This window comes from Erinaceus europaeus, chromosome 11 (genome assembly GCF_950295315.1).
Source record: "Erinaceus europaeus chromosome 11, mEriEur2.1, whole genome shotgun sequence".
NCBI lineage: Eukaryota > Metazoa > Chordata > Mammalia > Eulipotyphla > Erinaceidae > Erinaceus > Erinaceus europaeus.
The window spans coordinates 52,912,973-52,937,462 of NC_080172.1; the positions used below are offsets into that span (position 1 = coordinate 52,912,973).

Below are 24,490 nucleotides of genomic sequence, written 5' to 3' on the forward strand. Positions count from 1 at the left end.
GTGTGAATCAACCTACTAATTCCCAAGTTCAGCGGGGAAGCAGTTACAGAATCCAGACCTTCCACCTTCTGTTCTCCATCATGACCCTGGGTCCATGCTCCCAGAGGGTTAAAGAATAGAAAAGCTGTCAGGAGAGGGAATGGGATATGGGTGGTGGGAATTGTGTGGAATTGTACCTCTCTTATCCTATGGTCTTGTCAGTGTTCCCATTTTATAAATAAAAACTTACAAAAAAAAAAAGTTAAAGTGTTGAATTCTCATGTATGAACTCCTGAGTTCAATCCCTGACACTGGATGCTTTAATTCCCTCTCTTTCTCTCTCCCTCTCTCCTCTCTCTCTCACTCTCTCTCTCTCTCATTAATAAGTAAATGTTTAAAAAAAAAAAGGAAGCATCTCATCACTCAGGTTTATAATTTATATATAAATGCAAGATTTGGGATTTAATTACAACTATTATTAAGGGAATACAAATTAACAGCAGTGAGATGTCATCTCATACCAGTGAGAATTATCTACATTTGAAAAGATTGAGAACAACAAGTTCTAACAAGGATGTGGAGGGGAAAAGTCACTTCTGCACTAGTGGTGAGAATGCAAACTGGTGCAATTCCTGTTAAAACAGGAGATCGAGTGTGTTCAGGGTGGTATGGTCGTATATGGCCCTACTAAAACAATATGGAGAGTCTTTAGAAAGATGAAAATAAAAAAGCTTTATCATTCTGAAATTCACTTAAAATAATTAAAAGCATCATTAGAAAGGATATCTGGATCCTTGTGTTCAAAGCCGAACTATTGGGACAGCAAAATGGCTCACTTGAATAGTGTAATTCTTTATCACATGCTTGTCCCAGGTTCGAGCCTAACCCTCACCACACTGAAGGAAGGAAGGAAGGTGGGGAGGAAGGAAAGGAGGGAGGGACAGAGGGAAAAAGCTATACTATAACCAATAGTCAAAATAAGGAAGCAAACTAAATGCCCAAGGACAAACAACTAAAGAAGCTATGGGGCATACACTCAATGGGATACTACTCAATCATTAAACCATTAAAAAAAAAAAAAAAACATTAGGGCTGGGGAAATAGCATAGTGGTTATACAAAAAGTCTTTCAAGCCTGAGGCACGAAAGGTCCCAGGCTCAATCCTCAGCTGGTACCCCCATAAGCTAGAGCTGATTAATATTCTGGTAAATAATAAAAACAAGAATAAGATACAATGAAGATATTGTGTCTATAGAAATGGAGGTAAACATGCTAAGTAAAGTAAATAAAAATGTAAAAACCAAAGTGCCTAATGGTTTCACTCATAGATAGAATATAAATATCTAACACAAACAAGCTTGCCAAAAATAGCGACCATGACCAAATAGACTCTTAGAATGTGAAAACTAGGGTGATTGTTGGAGGGGCCAAGGAGGGGAAGTGAGAGGAAATAGAGAACATGTCTGACTCAGTGGCACCGGAATTTAGGTGGAGGGTGTGGTGAGTTATTTACACATAGATGCACATGTGAAGGCTAGGGAGACAACATAATGTTTATGCAAAAAAGTTTCCATGCCTGAGACATACATCAAAGGTCCCAAGTTCAATCCCCAGCACCACCATAAGTTAGAGCTGAACAGTACTCTAGGAAATAGTGTATGTGTTTGTGTGTGTGACATCTTGTATCATGATAAACTGATAAATCAATAAAAAAATGAAATCCTCTTGACTAGCTCAAAAAAATTAAGAAGTTAAATGGTTATCAGAGAGACACATTAAGGTCATTATTTGAATCAAAAAAGGATAATTCTCCAGTGTGTACTGATTTTGCCAGTTAGTTGATACGGCAGATGTGTTTCAAGACTTGAGTGAGTAAAACCTACAATTCCCATGATTCCAATGAAAGTACATAGTACTGAGGGCCAGGTGGTTAAGAGCATACGACCATGCCCAAGGACCTGGGTTCAAGCCCCCTCTCCCCACTTGCAGGGGGAAGCTTCACAAGTAGTGAAGTAGGTCTACAGATGTATCTCTTATTTTTTAATCTCCTTCTTTATCTCCCCATCTCCATTTCTCTCTATCCAATCCAGTAAAAAAGAAAAGAGAGAGAGAAAAAAGTGGGGAAAATGGCTGCATGATCAGTGCACCTGGGCTCAACCCCTGGTCTTCATGTGCAGGGTGAACTTTCATGAGCAGTAGGACAGTACTGCAGTTCGTTCTTCTCTTTGTCTCCCTCACTCTTTCCTTCTCAGTCTTTCACCCTCAATCAAATGAAAGTGAGGGGGAAGAAGGGGGCTTAGCCACTGGGAGCAGTGGAGAGGTGCAATCACCAAGTTCCAATGATAAGCCCAATGAACATAGTAATGTGTGTGTTTAACCAAGTGTGCCAGCACATGTCCCCCCTTCTAAATTTTTATTTATTTATTTGAATGAGAGAGATACATAAAAAGAGATATAGAGAGACCAGAGCACTGCTCAGCTCTGGTTTATGGTGGAACTGGGGACTGGACCCAGGACCTTAAGAGCCTCAGGCATGAATGGAGAGGTGTAATTATAAACCTCCTTTTAGAGGCCATGGACTGAGAAAGTGATAGTAGTTCAAATATTATAGAGGCAAGCCCAATGAAGATTTTCAGTCTTTATTGCCCATTTTTCATTAGCTATCAACACATGAGGACAGAAGGACAGGTGTAGCAGAAGCACCTAAGGTGAGCTGAAGAAATCTATTAGGTCTAATTAATTCAGGTCTAACTCAAGGGCCCAACACTGACTAATGCACCACCTCCCTGACACCACATATGTAATAGTGGTAGTTTGGTTCTCTCTCTCAATCTCTCTCTGTCTCGTAAATAAGGAAATCATTATTTTTTAAAAGATTTTACTTATTTATTAATGAGAAAGATAAGAAAGAGAAAGAAAGAACCAGACATCACTCTGATACATGTGCTGCTGGGGATTGAACTCAGGGCCTCATGCTTAAGAGTCTAGTGCCTTAGCCACTGCACCACCTCCTGGACCACAGGAAATCATTATTTAAAATATAAGTGTCCAAATAAAGGAAGTTCTACTTTCACTTTCCAGTGTTGGCAAACTTGGAGTCAAATCCTGGAGACACAAATTAATCAAGAGACCCCAAATACATCACATCCAGTTCCACCTTTAGAGTGTGAGTGGTTTCAGAACTCTGTCAGTGGGGAAATACTATGTAGTAATATGCCAGGAGTTAGAAATTCTAGTAACCCATTACACTAATGACCCTTAGTATCTTAATACTTCCTCTCAGGATGAACTAGCACTGTGGTATTGGTCAATGTTTAATGAAGAGGAAGCGAGGAGGCCTTACATATGTTATCTGTGTGAATACTATGGATCTTCTCATCAAGTGAATCTCTTGCTGTCCACAGAGATGTGACCAAATACAGAAGTTGGTGAGTTATTTGTACAATGAAAGCAGCTATGCTCTAGAGCACTGATAATAGTAAAATGCAGTAAGACAATGAAGGCATTAAGTTTTAGTGTCATCAATTTAATTGTAAATTATAACATTTATTTATCTAGGAACTGGGTCCTCATGGGCCTTCAGGCCATTGTTTTATTTTTTCCTATTCAGCTAGAAAGACACAGAGAGGGAAAGACGCCAGAACACTGTTAAAGGTCATTATTCACCTGTTATTTTTGACCCACGGTCTTAATGAAGTCATCTTTAAAAAAAAAAAAAAAAGTGAGCTGAGGAGGTAGTGCAATGGTTATGCAAAAGATTTTCATACCTAACAAACCCATCCAAAAGGATTTGTGTATACCTATGTTCATAGCAGCACAATTTGTAATAGCCAAAACCTGGAAGCCACCAGGTGTTCAACAACAGATGAGTGGCTGAGCAAGCTGTGGTATATATACACACAATGGAATACTACTCAGCTATTTAAAATGGTGATTTTATCTTTTTCAGCCAATCTTGGATGGAGCTTGAAGAAATTTTGTTAAGTGAGATGAATCAAGTGAGTCAGAAACAGAAGGATGAATATGGGATGATCTCACTCATAGGCAGAAGTTGAAAAACAAGAACAGAAGGGAAAACACTAAGCAGAACTTGGACTAGAATTGGTGTATTGCACCAAAGTAAAAGACTCTGTCTGGAGTGTGGGGGGGGGAGGGTTTTGCAGACACCTATAGTGGAGCGATGAAAAAGTGTGCCCATGTGTCGACAACTGTTCTGCAAACCAATTATCCTTCCCAATAAAATGATTTGAAAAAAATTAAAATGTGAAGGGAGTCGAGCGGTAGCACAGTGGGTTAAGTGCACATGGCGCAAAGCACAAAGACTGGCTTAAGGATCCACCGGCTCCCCACCTGCAGGGGAGTCACTTCACAGGCAATGAAGCAGGTGGGCAGGTGTCTGTCTTTCTCTCCCCCTTTCTGTCTTCCCCTCTTCTCTCCATTTCTCTCTGTCTTATCCAACAATGATGACATCAATAACAACAACAATAATAACTATAACAACAATGAAAAACATTTGATGGCAGGGTCATCAAAAACTGGCAACACATGGGTAGAGGGGGAGCAGCTAGAACAGCAAGATCAAGAGCAGCAGCTATACCACAGGCATTCTTTCCTGACTGCCCTCCACTGACTCAAATTCCAGGCAATAGAATCCTATTTTCAATCAATAAATCTGATTGTCAGGGGATTTTGTTGTTGTTGTTGTTTCTTTATTTTTAAAGATTTATTTATTTGTGAGAGGAGGAAACAGAGAAAGAGGGAGAGAATCGGAGCATCACTGGAAATCTTGATGTCAGGGCTCTAACTCATGACCTCACTCCTGAGGGTTCTGTGCTGAAACCACTACACCACCTCCAAGGTTGTGATTGCCAATTTTATAATGGTCTTTAATACGAAATCATAAACTCCTAGAGATAAGAGCCCTCTATTAATCTGGGGAACCCAGGATCCCTGACAACGGCACAAGTTTTCCCTGGTGTTATGACACTCCCACACGATGCTGAGTCTGAACCTGGGCTGTGTGCACAGCAAGACAGTCACCCTATCCAGCAAGCTATCTCTCCAGCCTTAAATTTCAGTAATATCAGAGTACCACAAATCTGCACAAGGTAGCTGCATATACACTTAGCTTGGGGACCCCCTGAAAGGGAAGCACAAGGCAAGATGCCCTAACCTTCAACTTGGTCATGAACTCCTGCTGAAAAAGGCCCTGTGAATGCCGACTTGATAAGACAGTTTCCTCCAGGGCAACTGGAGAGTTTGTGCAGGTGTTCATGATGTAGGGGATATGAGTGCAGGGCTGTCCTCAACGCCAGAGGTTAACACATGCTTCAGAGTCCCGAGATTTCTTACTTTTCGTTCTGGGCGGAGCCTCTTGGGTGTGGCTGTGACAGTGTTTCAGGTCACCACTACTAGCTTTGGTTCCAACGTGGCTTACACTTAATTGCTACAGCTTGCAATGTGCCGGTTCGCCAGTCTCCGGGAAGAAGCAGGGATCACGAAGTGACCAGAGAGGAAGGACGCGATCCCTCCGCCCACAGTGCGCCAGCCGGAAGGGGCAACCTCCCGCCCACCCCCCAGCAGCGGTCGCCCTCGGAGCCTTACAAACTCCGCGGGAGAGCTGTCTCGGAAGTGGTTCTGAGCTAGGGTGTTAAGTCTTCCCAGCCAGGCTCCGCCCTGGGGTTTAAACGTCAGCAGGCGCGGGCCCCCAGCCAGTCAGCGCCTGAAAGCTGGGGTTCCTTGGAGTCATGTTTCCAGCCTGCGCTGTGCGCCTACGCGCGCTCCATATCCTGCGGGCTCCGCGGGGAGGCGTGCTCCCGCCGGCCGGGGAGCGGAGAGCTGCGCAGGTGAGTCGGGGCTGCGGGAGCGAACCTCTACCCAGGCATAAGGACCAGAGGACAAATACATTCCCTGAATAAGAAGCATAGGTCAGCGCTGCTAGGCTTGATAGCTCGCTGGGTCACTACATCCTTCAGCCCCGAGATTGCAGACCAGCCCAGAAAGTGGGTGGGGACGAGGGCTCGTTTTCCAGGGGCGCAGGAGGGCCGGGCTGCTGCGCACTGAGCAGTGTTCTTGAGAGTCTGGGCAAGGTCATCGGGTAAGACCTGGTCAGATGGCATCTGGACCCAGGTTGTGTGGTTCCACCATTTCTAGATGGCAAGGGTTCCTCCCAGTTGTTATCTGCATGGCAGAATCCTGCCTTCTTTGAGCCAGTTGCTTCACCTTTGATACAGGTTGGGGTAAGATGCACATGAGCAGAAGTAAGTGACGTACTGGGCAACAGTGCCTGGAGTTACTATTTGGTAAATGTTGCCTGTTTTTGAATCATTACTTTTTGACTCATTCGTTTACTTAATAGCTCCAGCAATATGACAGACATGAGTTACTGGTGATAGAAAGATGAGTTAAACCCCCCATACATTGTCCCGCCCCCAACACCTATCATAGAAATGATGAAAGAAAGGAAGATGAGTATGAAGCAACTTCTTCAGAGCACAGGAGGTTGCATCACAGATAAAGCTTTGAACTCTCAAGTTCAGTCCCTGACATCGAATGTGCCAGAGTGATGCTCGCTCTTTCTCAATAAATAAGGTCTCTTGAAAAGAAAAGTAAAAAGAAACAACTTCTGTCACGTGGTTCGCTGTCTAGTTGGGGAGAAAGATGGACTTGCAAACTTAAAGACTGTATACATGCTATGCTATTATGAGGTGCTAAGGGCACAATAGAGGAGGTTTGTATTGAGCAAGAACTGGAAGCTATTTTAGCTTTCTTTAAAGAATTATAAGTAAAGATTGGTCATTAATCCTGTATTATCTTGCACTTTGGAAAAGAAAACTGCCTGTACTGATCTCACTACAAAGCTAAATTGCCTCTTTAATTATATGTTGGTGCCTTGTAATACCTGATAGCAGTATTTACTGACTTGATTAGTCGTTCTTTTTTCCGTTTGGTCACTATAAAGGAAGTGACCAAAGTCAGAACTTTTACTTTTACACATAGAAGTCAGAACTTTTACTTAACAAGTCTTACATGGCTGTGATGCATTTGGTTGAGCACACAGGTTACTATGTGCAAAGATGAGGGTTCCAACCCCTGTTCCCCACCTGCAGGGTTTGTATGGACAGCACCAAGCTCCAGCAATAATCCTGGTTGGAAGGAAAGAAAACCCCAAGCAGAACCACCTTTATTTGGAACAAGAACATTTTTAACATTTATCCACCAGCCACAAAATTTATCCTGTAAATTTTACAAGTTCTTCTGAGTTCTCACCTCACGCTGAAATGTTTATTGTTCTTATCAGACAAACATGATGTAACCACTACACTATGGAAACCTACACGTTTGTGTTTGTAGAAGATTAATGTATTACTTTTATGAGAGACAGACACCAGAGCACCATTTCACTCTGGCTTGCACTGGTGCTGGAGCTTGAATCTGGGACCTCTGGAGCCTCAGGCATCAAATCCTGTGCTCTGTAATGTGATGAGCTGTCACCCTGACTCAGGATAGTTTGATAGTTTTCATTTCTATTTTTCTTTTTTTTTTTTGCCTCCAAAGTTATTGCTGGAGCTCAGTGCCTGCACCATGAATCCACTGCTCCTGGAGGCCATTTTTTCCTCTTTTGTTGCCCTTGTTGTTGTAGCCTTATTGTGGTTATTATTGTTATTATTGATGTCATTCATTGTTGGATAGGACAGAGAAAAATGGAGAGAGGAGGGGAAGACAGAGAGGGGAGAGAAAGACAGACACCTGCAGACCTGCTTCACCGCCTGTGAAGTGACTTCCCTGCAGGTGGGGAGCCGGGGACTCAAACCGGGATCCTTACTCCTGTCCTTGCACTTTGCGCCACATGCTGCTAATCTGCTGCACTACTGCCCAACCCCCTAGTTTTCCTTTCTTACATCATGTTCATCTGTATGCCTGACTCAGCAAGCCTCAAGCTAAAATGAATAGTTCCACACTTACCCTATGCCTCCTGGCATAGAGGCGAACACAAACAAAACCTACTTCTTTCTTCATCTTCACTTGAAATTCTAGAAAAAGTCTTCTCTTTGTCTCCAGTGTCTGGGTCACCTGTGCTTGACAAGTTTAGAATAAAGGGGGGTAGGAGGCTTGCAGACTTGGGTTTCATGATAAAGCATCAAGACTGTCTCCCATTTCTCCCACAGAAGTTAGACCAGGTTATTCTTGAAAGTCCCTCCCTCTCCTGGAGGATGGGCTACTGAGCAGAGGAGAAGCAGCTGGGTGATCTTAGAAAATAAATATGTTATGAAATAGGCTGTGCCTTGCCTCATTCTTTTTCATTGTTTTTTTTTTCCCCCTCTCCCTCTGACTTTTAGAAGTTGTTTTCTTCTGAGAAAGTCATTCACAAGGATCGTTCTCTTCCCAACTCCAGCTGGAACAGTGACCTCAAACTCATGTTTGACCAGTTCATGAAGAAATGTGAAGATGGCTCCTGGGAGCACTTACCTTCATATGGTAGCAGATCATCTCAAATAGTTCAATACTTCAAAGAAGTTTTTCTTGGTAGGAACCACTAACCACTCTCCCATAAAGAATATCTAGCTCTCCTGTATAAACTGAGGAATCTGTTAAAGGACTGGTTGCAACTAGAAGAGGGGCTGCTGTATTCACCTGTTTTAGAAGCCTGAAGTTTCAGTGCATTTTGCAGCTTGAGGAGAAGCATAAAACCTACAGCCAGAAATAAGTGTCCCCCCCTCCCTGGTGCTGTCCTCACAACAGGAGTGACAAATGGGCTTCAGAGGGCCTGCACTCTCCCACAGCTTCTCCCCTCTCTGTCTTAAAGCTGTCATCACTAATCTCCTTTTATAATTTGCCCTCATGTGTGGCTCGGCCACCCCAAGAAACTCAGAATATCCCCTCATCTCCCAGATTCTAAGATCCCAAGGCAACCCACCAGGCCACCAACACATGCATTCTACATCCTGCCGTGTGTGTGTGTGTGTGTGTGTGTGTGTGTGTGTGTGTTTGAAATAATAGGTATATTTTGATTTATTCTTCTTATTTTTTTTCTTTAATAGCTGTTTCAGGTTTTCTGGAAAAAATGAGCAGAAAATGTAGGTATATTGGTGAAGTTATTGTTGTCGACCTTAGTTGGAGTGCTAAGGGACATCCTGGCCTCCATGGGCAGCAGATGTTGGATTTCCTATGGGCTGACAGCAACAGGGTGTCTGAGTTAATCTGGAACGGGGTCACCAGGGGGAGGAAATTAACCAGGGGCACAGAAGGATCTTCGAAGCCACAGATGATTTTATTTCCCAAGAAGCAGCTCGAACCAGAATACTTATGCTGGTCCTCGCGCTTTGCGCCATAAGCGTTTAACTCACTGTGCTACCGCCCTACTCCCTCATCATCTATTTCTATAGGTATGATAATAAAAGGAGGCTGTTTAACCAAGGTTATGGTATGATAACCATTCATCTGTCCCTGTTTCAAACATGTGGTCAGCAAGCAATCATGGCATACTAGGTGAGCATGTTTTATAGATCCATTAAGGCCAATATAAATCTCTAAAAGTTCTTTCAGTGGTCCTAGTAAAAGAAAATATGGCAGTTCAACACAAATTTCAAAGCCAAAGAAAGTCTTTTCATCAGTCTTAGAAGAAGCGGGGCAGTCTCTGATTGGAGGCTTGGGTCCTATGGATCTCCAGGCACTAATGGGGTGAAATACAGTTGTGAGCTTTCATAGGTCAGGATGCATGGCTCCAGGGTGTGTGTTTGAAATAATAGGTGCATTTTGATTTATTCTTCTTCCTCTTTTTTTCTTTAATAGCAGTTTCAGGTTTTCTGGAAAAATGAGCAGAAAATATAGGTATATTGGTGAAGTCATTGTTGTGGACTCTAGTTGGAGTGCTAAGGGACATCCTGGCCTCCCTGGGCAGCAGAAGTCGAATTTCCTGTGGGCTGACAGCAACAGGGTCAGGGGAGTCCTGTGATGTTTCTGGAACCGATTTGACATGGCTGTGACAAATTCATGGCTGGAGTGGCAAGCTCCGCATCTTGGAAGGACCTGTCAGCCAGTTTGAGTTGAGCTGATGATCTTCAGGCTGGTGTTTTTCTGAGTCTTCTGTAGCACCCTCTCTCCAGGTCCCATATGATGTAAGAGGGTGACTGAGAGACAGCAAGTGAGTGGGACCACAGTTATGTATGACAAGTATGGTGCAACTAAGGGCAGAGTAAATCCTCAGGACTTCACAGTCAGCTCTCTGTCTTTACCTTACTTTGTTTTTATTTTTTCTCACCAGAGCACCATTCAATTCTGGTTTATGGTAGTGCAGGGGATTGAACCTGGAACCTCAGAGCCTCAAACATGAGAGTCTCTGCATAATTTTGCAAAAAGATAGAGACTTTCTATCCCCTTTCTGTTGAGAAACTTTGAGTCCATATGGGATTGGAATTAGAAGCCTTGGGCCTTGGCAGCTACCAAAATGCCATCCATATATAGAAGTAGGATCTCTTTACCTAATTCAGGTTTTTCAAGCCCCTTGATAAAGCCTCCCTCAAAAGGTTAGGGATGTCCTTAAAATCCTTGAGGCAACACAGTTGAGCATTATTGTTGTTTCATGTTAGATTCTGCGATTCCCATTCGAAAGCAAATAGCTCCTGGGACTCTGTGCTCAAAGGCATGCAACTAAAAAAAAAAGTATCCTTTTAAGTCCAGGACTATAAACCAACGCAAAGTCTTTTACAGGACAGTGAGAAGGGTATAAAGATTTTGGCACTGCTGGGTGTGTACCTTCCATGATCTCGCTGGCTAGTTGCCTTTAAAGCTTCTACAGAGCAGTGGTCTTTTGGTCCTGGCTGCAAGGCAGTATTATAGTTCAACAGACCATTTTCAGACTATAGCTCATCAGACTCCAACAAATATTGGGGCTGGGTGGGGTTCCAAAGGAAACTATTTCCTTACATGATCTTGTTAATTAATTAATTAGAGATAGAAGGAGGAGAGAGTAAGAGAACTAGAGCATTACTCTGTCCCATGTGCTGCCAGGACTCAAACTTGGGACCTTATGCTTGAGAGTCTAACACTTTACCCACTATACCACCTCCTGGAACACAGGGAAAAAAATTTTTTTTTTTGCAGATTTCTAGTTGAACATTGACTGGACAAGCAGGTCTTGTCCATGACTGAACATTGACCATTATTTTCCACCCAAATTATTTTTTTGAGAAAGCACTAATCTAAAACAATTCTGTCACAGATATAGTTTCTTATCTCCCTAAGATAGGTGTCTACACACTTCCCCCACCACTAATTGTCATTTCCCTGCACCACAAGGCATTGAGTCCCCAAACCCCTTACAACCTTCCTACCTCCCTCTTTTGAGTCCTTGGGTGTGCTGAAATAGATCACAGTTTGTTCCTGTTTCACCTGTATTTTTCCTTGCTTTGTTTCTTAAGTCCCACCTACGGGCGAGGTCATCCAGTATTCAGACATTGACCACTGTTAGGAGCTGGGTGGTGGCACGCCCAGTTGAGCACACACAACATTGCCATGTGCAGGGACCCTGGTTAAAGCCCCCATTCCTAACCTGCAGCAGGGAACACTTTACAGATAGTGAAGGTCTGCAGGTGTCTGTCTACTGCTTCCCTCTTTTATCAAATAAAATAAGAAGAATATTTTTTAAAATCAACTATTTTTGAATGCTATAACCTAGAGAGCAACACTGAGAAGACACCTCCTTTCATTTCCCATGATTCTTTTAGAAGAGCTGTTACCCATGTGACCAAAAGCCTTATTCTATGGACTTGTTTTGATAGAGTTACTACTTAAAAAGACAGCTTCCTATAGAGTACCCTGTGGGTTGATTGTCTTCTCATTTTTTACAAATAATCTATTTTTTTAAATATTTATTTTTAATATTTATTTATTCCCTTTTGTTGCCCTTGTTGTTTTATTGTTGTAGTTATTGTTATTGTTGTTGTCAATGTCGTCGTTGTTGGATAGGAGAGAGGGAGAGAAATGGAAAGAGGAGGGGAAGACAGGGAGAGAGAAAGATAGATACCTGCAGACCTGCTTCACCACTTGTGAAGCGACCCCCCTGCAGGTGGGGAGCTGGGGGCTGGAACCAGGATCCTTAGGCGGTCCTTGCATTTTGCACTATGTGCACTTAACCCGCTGTGCTACCACCCAACTCCCTTATTTATTTTTTAATGGAGGTGGGAAGGACAGGGAAGAGAGGAGAGACACCTGCAGCACTGCTCATGAAGCTTCCATTCTGTAGGCAAGCAGAGATGGGGGGCTTGAACCTGAATCCAGTCATAAGTACACTCTAGGCAGGTGTGCCAGCTCCAAGACCCCAAAATTTACTTATTTATTACTGACAGAAAGGGAAGAAGAGAACCAGAGCATCACTCTGGCACATGTGATGCCAGAGATGGAAGTCTAGGTCTCATGCTTGAAAGGTTCAATGCTCAATCCACTGTGCCACCACTCAGACCACTGTTTTTTCTGATGTGTCTCACACCTATTTAAACAGCAGGTTTAAAATGTCAAGATGTTTAAGATGTCAAAATGCTGTGTGAATTGACCTTTGGCAGGTGGGCAGTTGTTCCTCTTAACTAGGTACTAGGTGCGTTTTCTTAAAGAGATGCCCAACACCTTTGTGGAGGCCTCTTGTCACCTGGAGACACCCCCAAATGGCCTAAATAAAAGAAACAAAGGTCTCTTTGGATCTCTAGGGCCCTTATAGATTTAATGCAAACTTTTTTTGAATCAGGGATTAAGGGAATTTTAATTCCAGTGATCCAAATTCTAATAGGCAAGATGAAATAGACCAATGCACCACCTTTAACCTAGTCAGCTTGAAATGCACAGAAGCTCAACAATGCCACCTAGTGACCACTTAAACCTCAGGCAGTTTTGATCTAAAATTCATCAGTTGGCAATTTCTGTTCCAAACCAAAACCAGTACTACCACAGCTATCTCCCTGAAAATGGTCTAGACAGTGTCAAGGTGGAACACTACTAGCCTGGGCCTCAGGATGGCGAAAAACAAATTAGGGTGCAGGACAGGGGAAATAGCATAATGCAAAGGAGCCTCATTTGTGAGGCTCCAAAGTCTCAGGTTCAATTCCCAGCACCACTATAAGCCAGAGCTTAGTTGTTCTCTGGTATATAAAAAAAATAAGGGGCCCAGCGGTGGCACACTGGGTTAGCCACACATAGTACAAAGCTCAAGGACCCACGCAAGGATCAAAGTTTGAACCCCTGGCTCCCCACCTGTGGGGGGGGGGGGGCTAACTTCACAAGAGGTGGTGAAGCAGGTCTGAAGATGTCTGTCTTTCTCTCTCCCTCACTTATCTTCCCCATCCCATTCAATTTCTCTCCATCCTATCCAAAAAATCGAAAAAATGGCCACAAGAGCAGTGGATTCATAGTGCAGGCACCAAGCCCCAGCCATAACCCTGGAGGAAACAAGGGGGGGAAAAAAGGAAGGAAGAAGAAAGAATATGTGTTAGGGGGTGCTGGGGGAAAAAAAAGGAAGGAAGAAGAAAGAATATGTGTTAGGGGGAGCTGGGCGGTAGCACAGTGGGTTAAGTGCACATGGCACAAAGCGCAGGGACCAGCTTAAGGATACGGGTTCCAGTCCTTGGCTCCCCACCTGTAGGGGGTTGCTTCACAAGTGGTGAAGCAGGTCTGTAGGTGTCTATCTTTCTCTCCCCCTCCTCTCTCCATTTCTCTCTGTCCTATCCAACAACAACAATAAAAATTACAACAATAATAACTACAACAAACGCAACAACAAGGGCAACAAAATGGGAAAAATGGCTTCCAGGAGCAGTGGATTTGTAGTGCAGGCACCGAGCCCCAGTAATAACCCTGGAGAAAAAAAAAGAGTATGTGTTAATATAAGTTAACACATCATAACCTATAACCTAAAGGGGTCCTGGTCCTGGTTTTGGAGGCAGGCTTATGATAACTGGTGTAGGTGACCACACAGGGTCAGGAGGAGAGCTCATACCCCACCAGAAACCTGCCCATCCAGGGCAGTCTTTAATATCATTCTGGCTAGGTCAGAAATTTTGATAAGAAGGGGTTCAACTGCCCAGTGCACAGAGAAAAAGCAACTTATAAGATCTGTCAGGCAGGAGAACAGAGGGTCTGTATTCCTGTGCATTTGTCTCAAAGAGCTTCTGTGAAGAGAGGAATAAGAGAAGATGCTGGGGAGACAACATAGTGTAAAAAAAAAAAAAATAGGCTTAGCTCACTAGAACATAGTGAGCTTTTGTCTTGGCACTATTTGATTGGTTTGGTCTCTTGATAAGCAGAAAGACCTTGAAGCTGTTGTCATCAGAATGAACCCACCTCGATAGACAGACCCAATCTATCAGGAGGTGATGTGTTTGCTTCTGAAAAATAACTTATATCCAGTCATTCCTTTTTGTCCTGTGTTCTCACTGGGTTCTCTGGCAATTTGAGAGTTAAAGTGATGAACAGGAATAAATTCCTTTTTGTCATTATCTTTTATAAAACTTTTGTGATGGCTTACCTTCCAAAATTCTGGGGAAGATCTGTTACTTTTTTTTTTAATTTGGGGGGAGGGGGATGGATTTCAGCTAAACATACTGTTAAAACAAAACAAACACAAAAAATTCAAGTAGCATTTTTTTAAGGAGAGTGTGTGTTGGGCAGCCTTACCTGTCCTAGTCAGAGCCTTTTCTAAAACTCTCTTTGAAGACAAAGCTTTTCTGCAAAAGTATCAGAGTGAAACAAAAACTCTGTAAATGGCAGACTTTTAAATGATCACGGTTAAAAGTCTGCTAAGAAGGATTGAGGAGATAGCATAGTGATGATGCAAAAAGACTTTCATGCCTGAGGCACCAAAGGCCATAAATTCATTTCTCAGTACCACCTTAAACCCGCATTGAGCAGTGCTCTGTTCAGGGGTTGGTGGGGGAAGAGTCCATTAAAATGCAATTTACAAAGAAATTGTCAGTTTCTATGGCATAACATTGCCAGAACTAATTACCAGAACTATGACTGATAGGATTATATAAGGTTATATCAGATTTATAGGAATTTCATACAATTTTGCAACACATAACATAGCAGGTTAAGAGCACGTAACGCGAAACACAAAGACTGGTGTAAGGATCCTGGTTCGAGCCCCTGGCTCCCCACCTGCAGGGGAGTCACTTCACAGGCGGTAAAGAAGGTCTGCAGGTGTCTATCTTTCTCTTGCCCTCTGTCTCCCCCTCCTCTCCTTTCTCTCTGTCTGATCTAACAACGATGACATCAATAAAAATACCAATAGTAACTACAACAACAATAAAAAGGTCAACAAAAGGGAAAATAAATAAATAATAATAACAACATACATATCCAAATGTAACTTAAGAAGTTTAAATAGATTTCTCACTTGATGGTTTCCATTATGACTTAGTAAATCAAATAAATCTACACAATGTAGCATCTCTTTTGATAATGGGATAGTGATTTTGAGATAACTCAGGGTCCTCTAGAAAACACTAAAGTTGATTCAAGGTTAAAACAAACAAACAAAAAAACATTTAGGGGTCTCAGGCATGTAAGTCCTGTGCTCTATCAGAGTGAACTATCACCCCCAGCAAAAGAAGATTTCATTTAGACTGTGACTTGGTGAAGTCTGTCAAAAATATTGAGAGATTTTAAGTACTTTATTAAATAGGGTCAGTGTGAAACCATACTTTGTTATCAGCTTAACCAAAGCAGCAAGATTTCAAATAACTGTACATAAACACAAAACAAATGCACGCCTTAGTTCTTTAAATAAGCAGGCCTTAATTTTCTGCAGTAATCGAAGACTTGACGACCTTATGAAGCACAGGAAATTATTTTGATAAAATGCAAAATATCTCTAGGAAGATGGCTTTGAAGGCAGAGAAAACCCTTTCACAATTTCTTATCAAGAACAGAGGGATACAGCCATATACCCCATAATAACACTTGACAATGGACTGCTCATGTGACATGTAGCCTAGAAAGGCACTACCACCTACACTTCTCAGAACATCCCTCGAGCTAAATGGTGCATAGCTGTAGGACAGAACTGTCTTTTAACAGATGAAAGCATATGAAATCTTAGATTTACATGAGTATACTGTTGGTAGCACAGCTTGTTTTTTAAACCCATAATAAATTGGTTCAACTTGACCAAACAAGGTTAGAGGCTCCCACCTTCCTCTCTGCTTCATCTACTTAGTTTGTTCTCTTTCTTATTCTAAAACTGCTAATTCACACACACAAAACGGATCTCCATTATCTCAGCTTTCCTTGCCAGAATACTTCTTACTGCATTATAAGGTTGTGTCCTTATTGTTCTTAGTAATTTTGTTTGTTTATCTGTTTATTTATTTACTTTAGAAACAGAGGGGCAGAGAGAGAGTAAAAGAAGCCAAAAGCTTCCTTCAGTGTGATGGGTGCTAGGCTCAAACCTAGTTCAGACACTTGGCAAAGTAGCATACTACCCAGTGACCTATTTCACTTTCATATATATATATTACCACAGCATTGCTCAGCTCTGGATTATGGTGGTACCAGAGACTGAACTCTTTAAGGTTATCACTGGGGCACTCCTCAATCGCTATCGAACAGGCCATGGCCCGTGCGTCGCTATGTTACATCGCTGGGGAGCCAGAGACGACCCGAACTGCCCCTGCGGCTACAGACAGACTATGACCCACATAGTCAACGACTGCCACCTCTCCAGATTCAAAGAAGGTCTCGAAACTTTACACTATAAATCCATTGCTCCTGGAGGCTATTTTCCCCACGTCTGTTACCCTTGTTGTTTATCATTGTCATTGTCATAATTGCTATCATTGTTGTTGGACAGGACAGAGAGAAAATGGAGAGAGGAGGGGAAGACAGAGAGGAGGAGAGAAAGACAGACAGCTGCAGACTTGCTTTACCGCTTGTGAAGAGACCCCCCCACCCCCCGCTGCAGGTGCGGAGCTGAAAGCTCAAACTGAGATCTTTATGCTGCTCCTTCCTTGTGCTTTGCACCATGTGTGCTTAACCTGCTGCACTACCGCCCAGTCCCCTGAACTCTTAATTTTTAGAGTCAACCTATAAAAAGAAAAAAAAATCTTTTTGACTTCTTATTTGGAACTTCTGGTATTTTATTCATTAAACAACTATTCATTGACTATCTTTCCTGTGCCAAACATTGCGTACCTAAGAGAGATTTAAATCTACAGAGTCATCTCAAATATTTCCTAACTTGCCATTATCTTTCAATCATCTAAACACATCTTTGGGCAGGGTTGGGTGGTGGCATACCTGGTAGAGTGCACACATTACAGTGTACACCGTTTTCTCTCTGTCTCTATCCTAAATAAATAAATCTATACACTATTGTTAAAGACATTAAAAAACAGGCACGTCTTTAGTAGTTTGGGACCGCATTTATTTGAAATAACTTAAAAACAGACCCTGCACCCAGCTTCACCCACTCTTCTCAGAAATTCCACAACCCATGCCACAGCTCTCCAGTTCACTTGCTTCTTCATCACCTGTGAACTTTCTCTCACCCAACCCCAGCCAGGAAAATCTCTTGAGTCTCATTTTCTTTAGAAAGCGCACAACCTCCACAGCCACACCTGTCAACATCTTTCCTTTCTGTCCACGGCCTCTTTCAGCTGGCTCACTTGTTCCAAGGCCCCACAGGAAAATTTCTTTGGCTTCATTAAGAACTTTAAACTACCAAGTCCCTTTTCTTTCTCTCATTCCTATTGCCCACTTCTATTTTTTTCATATTTATTTATTTTTCCTTTTGTTGCCCTTGTTTTTATTGTTGTGGTGGTTATTATTGTTGTTATTGATGTCATCGTTGTTAGATAGGACAGAGAGAAATGGAGAGAGGAGGGGAAAAAAGAGAGGGGGAGAGAAAGACACCTAGAGACCTGCTTCACCACCAGTGAAGCGACTCCCCTGCAGGTGGGGATCCGGGGGGCTCAAACCCGGATCCTTACTTGCGCTTCACGCCACATGCGCTTAACCTGCTGCGCTACCTACCGACTCCCTACTGCCCTCTTCTCTCTGAGTCTCTCTATTGTGCCTCCTCCAGAAAACCCCACCCTCGGCTGAATGTAACAAGCTACCATCTCTTGTTTGCACAGGTCTTCCCATAGCTAGGCCTCACTGGAGAAACCACCCCCTTTAGAAGATTACATTGGAGATAAGTTTAGTGAGTGTGATTTTTTTTTCCTACAGTGTATTTTTAAAATATTTTTATTCATGTATTTTGAATAGAAACAGAAGTTTAGAGGGAGGGGAAAGAGAGAGGCACTGCAACACAGATTCACCTCTTGTAAAACTTCCCCCCTGTAAGTGGGGGCCAGGATCCTTACGCCTGTCCTTGCACTTTGTGCCAAGTGCGCTTATCCCCCCTTGCTACCTCCCGACCCCCCAGGATTTCTAACTTATTCCAGTGTGTTTTTATCTCTCATTTTCATAAGATGCCCTTAAGGATTTTTCTTTTTTTAATATTTATTTATTTATTTATTGCCCTTGTATTGTTGTAGTTATTATTGATGTCGTCATTCTTGGATAGGACAGAGAGAAATGGAGAGAGGAGGGGAAGACAGAGAGTAGAAGAGAAAGGTAGACACCTGCAGACCTGCTTCACCGCTTGTGAAGCGACTCCCCTGCAGGTGGGGAGCCGAGGGCTTGAACCGGGATTCTTACGCCGGTCCTTGAGCTTCCTGCCATGTGCGCTTAACCCACTGCGCTACCGCCCGACTCCCGACGTTAAGGATTTTTCATCTAGACCAGACACTTAAAACTCCTTTACTCGGGAGTCGGGCGGTGGCGCAGTGGGTTAAGCGCACGTGGCGCAAAGCACAAGGACCGGCATAAGGATCCCGGTTCGAGCCCCCGGCTCCCCACCTGCAGGGGAGTCGCTTTACAGGCGGTGAAGCAGGTCTGCAGGTGTCTATCTTTCTCTCGCCTTCTCTGTCATCCCCTCCTCTCTCCATTTCTCTCTGTCCTATCCAACAACAACGACATCAATAACCACAACAATGTTAAACAAGGGCAACAAAAAGGGAAAATAAATAAATATTTAAAAAAAAAAAACTCCTTTACTCAAACTAAAATAAAAATAACAATAATAAAATAGGGTTTTACTAACATGAATTCCCAGAATATCCGAGTTAAAGCAGATCTTAGAGATCATTTAGGTTTATCACTTTCCTGTCAGGATAAATTGCAGAAAGGGGCAAACTCTATGTCCAGCCTTGGCCAAGAACTTAATTTTCCCAAGTTCCAGGACAAGGGAGGTTCTTTCCACTATTCCTTCGTATAGGTCATTAATTTTAACTTCTTAAAATCTTTTATTTTTTCATTTTTAATGAAAGATGCACAGAAGAACACCAGAGTCCTGTTCAGCTCTGGTTTATGGTGGTACTAGAGACTGAACCTAGGTCCTCAGAGCCATAGGCATGAAAGTCTTTTGTATAACCAGCATACTGTCTCCCCAGCCCCAATTTTAATCTCTTGGAGAGACTGAACCTAGGTCCTCAGAGCCATAGGCATGAAAGTCTTTTGTATAACCAGCATACTGTCTCCCCAGCCCCAATTTTAATCTCTTGGACCCTGTAAATCATTTATTTTCTTGATAGTGTTTGAGTGCATGTAATATGTCCATATCTGCATCATCCACTAAGCATGCAATATCTGGCTAGGATGCCTGTGACCAATGGAAAGGTAGCCTCGATGCCCCCCTCCCACACACCCCTTCAGAGACATACCTCTCCCAGGTCTTCTCATCACCCGTCTTTTACCAAGTTTGTGAATGGAACTTCAGTAGCAATGAAAGAAAGTTGGACAGATCATCATGAACTATGAAAGATAGCTAGATGCTTTAAGAATTAATCCCTTTCTATAGTTTTTTTTAAAAGATTATTATTTATTAATGAGAGGGAGGGAGGAAGAACACAAGAGCATCACTCTGGTACATGAAGTGCTGGGGATTAAAATCAGGACTTCATGCTTATCAATCCATATCTTCAGGCACCATCTCACCTTCCTGGCAAACCACAATCTACCAGTTTGGTTTTATAAACCTCAATGGTGGGGCCAGGTGGTAGTGCAGTGGGTTAAGCACACGGTGCCAAGTGGAAGGACTGGCATCAGAATCCCAGTTCAAGCCCCTGGCTCCCCACCTTCAGGGAGATCGCTTTACAAGCAGTGAAGCAGGTCTGCAGGTATCTATCTTTCTCTACTCCCTCTCTCCCTCCCCCTTCTCTCTCCATTTCTCTCTGTCCTATCCAACAATGATGACAGTAATGACAACTATAACAATAACAAGGGCAACAAAATGGGGAAAAAACAGTCTCCAGGAGCAGTGGATTCATAGTGCAGGCACTGAGCCCCAGCCATAGCCCTGGAGGTTATATATATATTAAGAGAAAAAAAAAAAAAAAAAAAAACCTTATGGTTCTAACACCTAGTTTGGGAACTTAAAGGTCATGGAACAGGGTGCTGAGGTACATTTGCTTCTGATGAGGAAAGATTACTGTCCATTCCTCAGACTGCTGTCATTTTGTCAAGAAAAACCTGCTCTGTCTTGTTGCATTATTTGCCCATTCAAACCCTATTTTTTCCAAGAAGGGTTTCTTGTACACCTTACTATTTTATTCAGTATGACCTCAGTGACATTTAAACTATTTTCTGATTACCATGCCCAACTTTTTGTTTATTTTGGGCCTCACACACTCAATTGCACCACTCCATGCTTCTTTCATATATATGGCTGTCAGAAATGTCATAACATATTTTTTATATTTATTTATTTATTCCCCTTTTTTGTCCTTGTTGTTTTATTGTTGTAGTTATTATTGATGTCATTGTTGTTGGATAGGACAGAGAGAAATGGAGAGAGGAGGGGAAGACAGAGAGGGGGAGAGAAAGCTAGACACCTGCAGACCTGCTTCACCACTTGTGAAGCAACTCCCCTGCAGGTGGGGAGCTGGGGGCTCGAACCGGGATCCTAACACCGGTCCTTGCACTTTGGGCATAACATATTTTTTCATATTCTTTATGCAAAAATGTGCTGTGACTTTTCTGACAGTCCAATATATATCGCTAAGGAGATAGCATAATGGTTATGCAAAAAGCCTTTCATACCCGAGGCACCAAAGGCCCTGGGTTCAATCCTCAGACAACCATAAACCAAAGCTGAGCACGTTCTGGTTGAAAAAGGAAAAAAAAATCAAAATGAAGAAAATATATATATATATATATATATATATAGAGAGAGAGAGAGAGAGAGAGAGAGAGAGAATAGCACCTGAACTCCCTCCTGTGCTGTAGCAGCTCTCATGTGGTGCTAGGCTCAGGTGCAGGTAGTATGCATGGTGAGGCACATACTGTACCCAATGAGTCATTTCTCGAGTCCTGACAATTTTGTTTTTATTTCATTTATTTATACCATGTTACCAGTTAGACTGTTAACACATGAGAGCATCTTCTTCTGGGAGACCTACTTCCCTCATTGATATTTAAATTAGTCTCTGTGCCCTGTGGCCTTGGCCACACTGCTGTGACCACCTTTTCCTGTACTCACCCCCCTCCCTACAGAAACAAAGCTGCGAAAAGATGAACAGATGTTGTCACAGGCCCGGCTGTTCACGAGGAGCTACGAGGATGGCCTGGGCTTTGAGTATGTTATGTTCCATAACGAGCAGGAGAAGAGAACCGTTTGCTTCTGTCAAGGAGGTCCTTACCTGCAGGGACCACCTGGGTAAGAACCAGAGCCAAGGAAGATAGATCTAAAAGAGCCTTATAACAACAGTGACATTCAAGTGGTACATTTATTGACACCAAAAGATTTTATAGCCATTCAATGATGAAAACATAGTCCCCTTTTTCTCTTCTTCCCACTCCTTCCCCTTCCTCTTTCTCATCTTCCTTTTTTAAAATTTTTTTCTCTCTTTCTTTCTTTCCTTCTTTCTTTCTTGCTTTCTTTCTTTTTTTTTTTTTTTTTGGTAGAGGTGAGAAACAGAAAGAAAGATAGCATGAGAGAGAAAAAAAGAGGAGAAACACCTGTAGCACTGCTTCATTACTTGTGAAGCTTTTCCCCTGTAGGTAGGAACAGGAAGCTTGAATTCTGGTCTTTGTACATGATGACATAAGCTACCACCTGGCCCCATGCATTTCCTGAATTAAAAAAGAAAAAAAAGATGATAATGATGATTTGCCACTGGGTTTTTTGGTATCTATGTGATGCCACTTTTCCTTTCAAGATCAGATAGAAACAAAAAGAAATAGAAGGAGAGACAGGGGGAAAGGGACATCACAGTACCTTTACACCACTTAGACTACTTCCTTTATGCAGCACTCTCAGATGGTGCTGGGGGCTTGAACCCTGATCTTCATGTGTAGCCAAGAGCATGCTCTATGGAGTGAGCTGTACCCAGCCCCCCTGCATTTCCTAAAATTGCAAATAATAGGGGGCCAGGTGGTAGCGCACCTGGTTAAGCGCACACATGACAGTGCAAAAGGACCCGAGTTCAAGCCCCCAGTCCCCACCTGCAAAGGGAAAGCTTCACAAGTGATGAAGCAGGGCTGCAGGTCTCTCTCTCTTTCTCTCCATCTCTATCTCCCCCTTCCCTCTTGATATCTGGCTGTCTCTATCCAATAAATAAAGATAAAAAGATTTTTTAAAAAATTGCAAATAATGATGTACATAGTTTAACAAAAACAAAAATTTTCTGAATTAAATTTTATCTTTTTGCTCACTTATTATCTGATTTCCACCAAACAAATACTGTTATACACTGCTGTGAGCAAAATCGAATGAGGAGCATGCGTGTTATCAGCTACTTGGTACTGAACATGGACTAACTGGTCATTTCATAACTTAATTACGTGGTGGTCCGTGCTTAGATGACTTTTCTTTCTCACAAGAGGCCTCTCCTTTCAGAACTTAGGCAAACTCTTCTTCCTTTTCCTTCCTGTTGTCTTCAGATTCCTTCATGGAGGATCCATCGCCACCATAATTGATGAGACCGCTAGCATGACAGCAATTATAGCTGGGGGCATCGTCATGACAGTCAACCTGAACATCAACTATAAAAGGTAAGCTGGGCTGCTTAAATAGCTCACTTGGATAGTGCACTGCTTTGTCATGTAATGGGCCTGGCCCCAACTACACTAAAAGAAACTTCATTGCTCTTATCCTTACAGACATACTCATATTCTTTCTCTCTCTCTCTGTCTCTGTCTCTCTCTCTCACACACACTATCTATCTTCTGTCTCTCTATCTCTGTTTAGAAAAAGGGGCACATCCAGTGGAGTACAAATGTTCCCATGCTCAAGAACCCAGGTTCAAGCACCCCGTCACCACCTGCAGGGGGAAGCTGCAGGAACAGTAAAGTAGTGCTGTAGGTGTCTCTCTGTCTCTCTCCCTCTTTATCCCCCCTTCCCTCCTAGTTTCTCTCTCTATCCAAAAAAATGAATACATAAAATTTTTAAAGACTTTTTAAAAGGAAAGAAAAAAGAATAGAAATAAAAGAGAGTACTCCAGAGAATGGGGGTGGGGGGAGTGATGGGTAGTCAGGGACAGCAGCACTAAAAGCCAACTGGGAGACTGAACTCTTCAAGCCCTACAGAGAGTAGCTGCAGCCTTTTCACACCAGGAGTTGTGGGGGAAGCTTGAGACTCTGCTCTGCCCCTGCCTTGGTGCCGGGAGCTGAAGTCTTTAGCCCTCTCACAGCAGTCACGAGGGATGTAGAGGCTGAGCCTATCCTGGGAGCCAGATGTCCTCATGCAGCTCTGACTCTGTGTTGGAGCAAAATGGACTGTTGGGCTGGTAACAAAAAAAAAAGTGAAGAACAACAACAACAGGAAAAAAAACAAGTGAACACAGAATAGAAGAGAACCTGGGTGGCACATCAGCACCTACTACACAAGAAAGTCTAAGTTGTGTACAAGGCCACACAGACATGAAGGGCAGCAAGGTGAGTGTAGACTTGATAGTGGCACTCAGCCTGATCTTACTGTATTCTTCAGTCATATTATAGATCAACAAAATATGATGTACATATTTTGATGTAGAGAAAGATCAGTTGGGCAGAAGGAGTTTAAAGTCAAGAGTTTGTGACCAATCATTACCAAACCTAGCCTGGTATCATGAAGCTTTTCCCAATTGTTGTTATTGGGTGAGCAGCATGTCTTTATTTTTTTACTGCTCAGCTCCGGCTTCTGACAGTGCCAAAGACTGAACCTCAGAGTCTCAAACATAAGTCCTCTTGCATAAGTACTATATTATCTCCTTGGCCCCAGGAGGGAGAGGATTATTATTTGATTTTTGTTTTATTAATATTTTTTAGTATTTGTCAGTATTTATTTCTGAGAGGAAGAGAGAGAGAATCATAGCTTCACTCTGCACATGCAAATGCCAGGGATGGAACTTGGGGCTTCGAGCCTGAGAATCCAATACTTTATACTGTGACACCTCCCACAGTGCAGTTGTTTTTGTTTTGTTTTTTGAATAGTGCACTG

The 24,490-nt window shown here is 42.7% G+C and overlaps 1 protein-coding gene across 1 annotated transcript in view; it reads left to right on the forward strand.

The window, feature by feature from the left end:
• The first annotated feature begins 4,940 nt into the window (after positions 1-4,940).
• The window catches only part of THEM4 (thioesterase superfamily member 4), a 30,079-nt gene continuing 10,529 nt past the window's right edge, over positions 4,941-24,490 (forward strand). The window contains exons 1-4 of the mRNA XM_007530686.2: positions 4,941-5,825; positions 8,319-8,505; positions 21,565-21,727; positions 22,954-23,064. Coding sequence (XP_007530748.1) covers positions 5,727-5,825; positions 8,319-8,505; positions 21,565-21,727; positions 22,954-23,064 — 560 coding nt within the window. The 5' untranslated portion in view covers positions 4,941-5,726. The remainder of the gene's footprint in view (positions 5,826-8,318; positions 8,506-21,564; positions 21,728-22,953; positions 23,065-24,490) is intronic.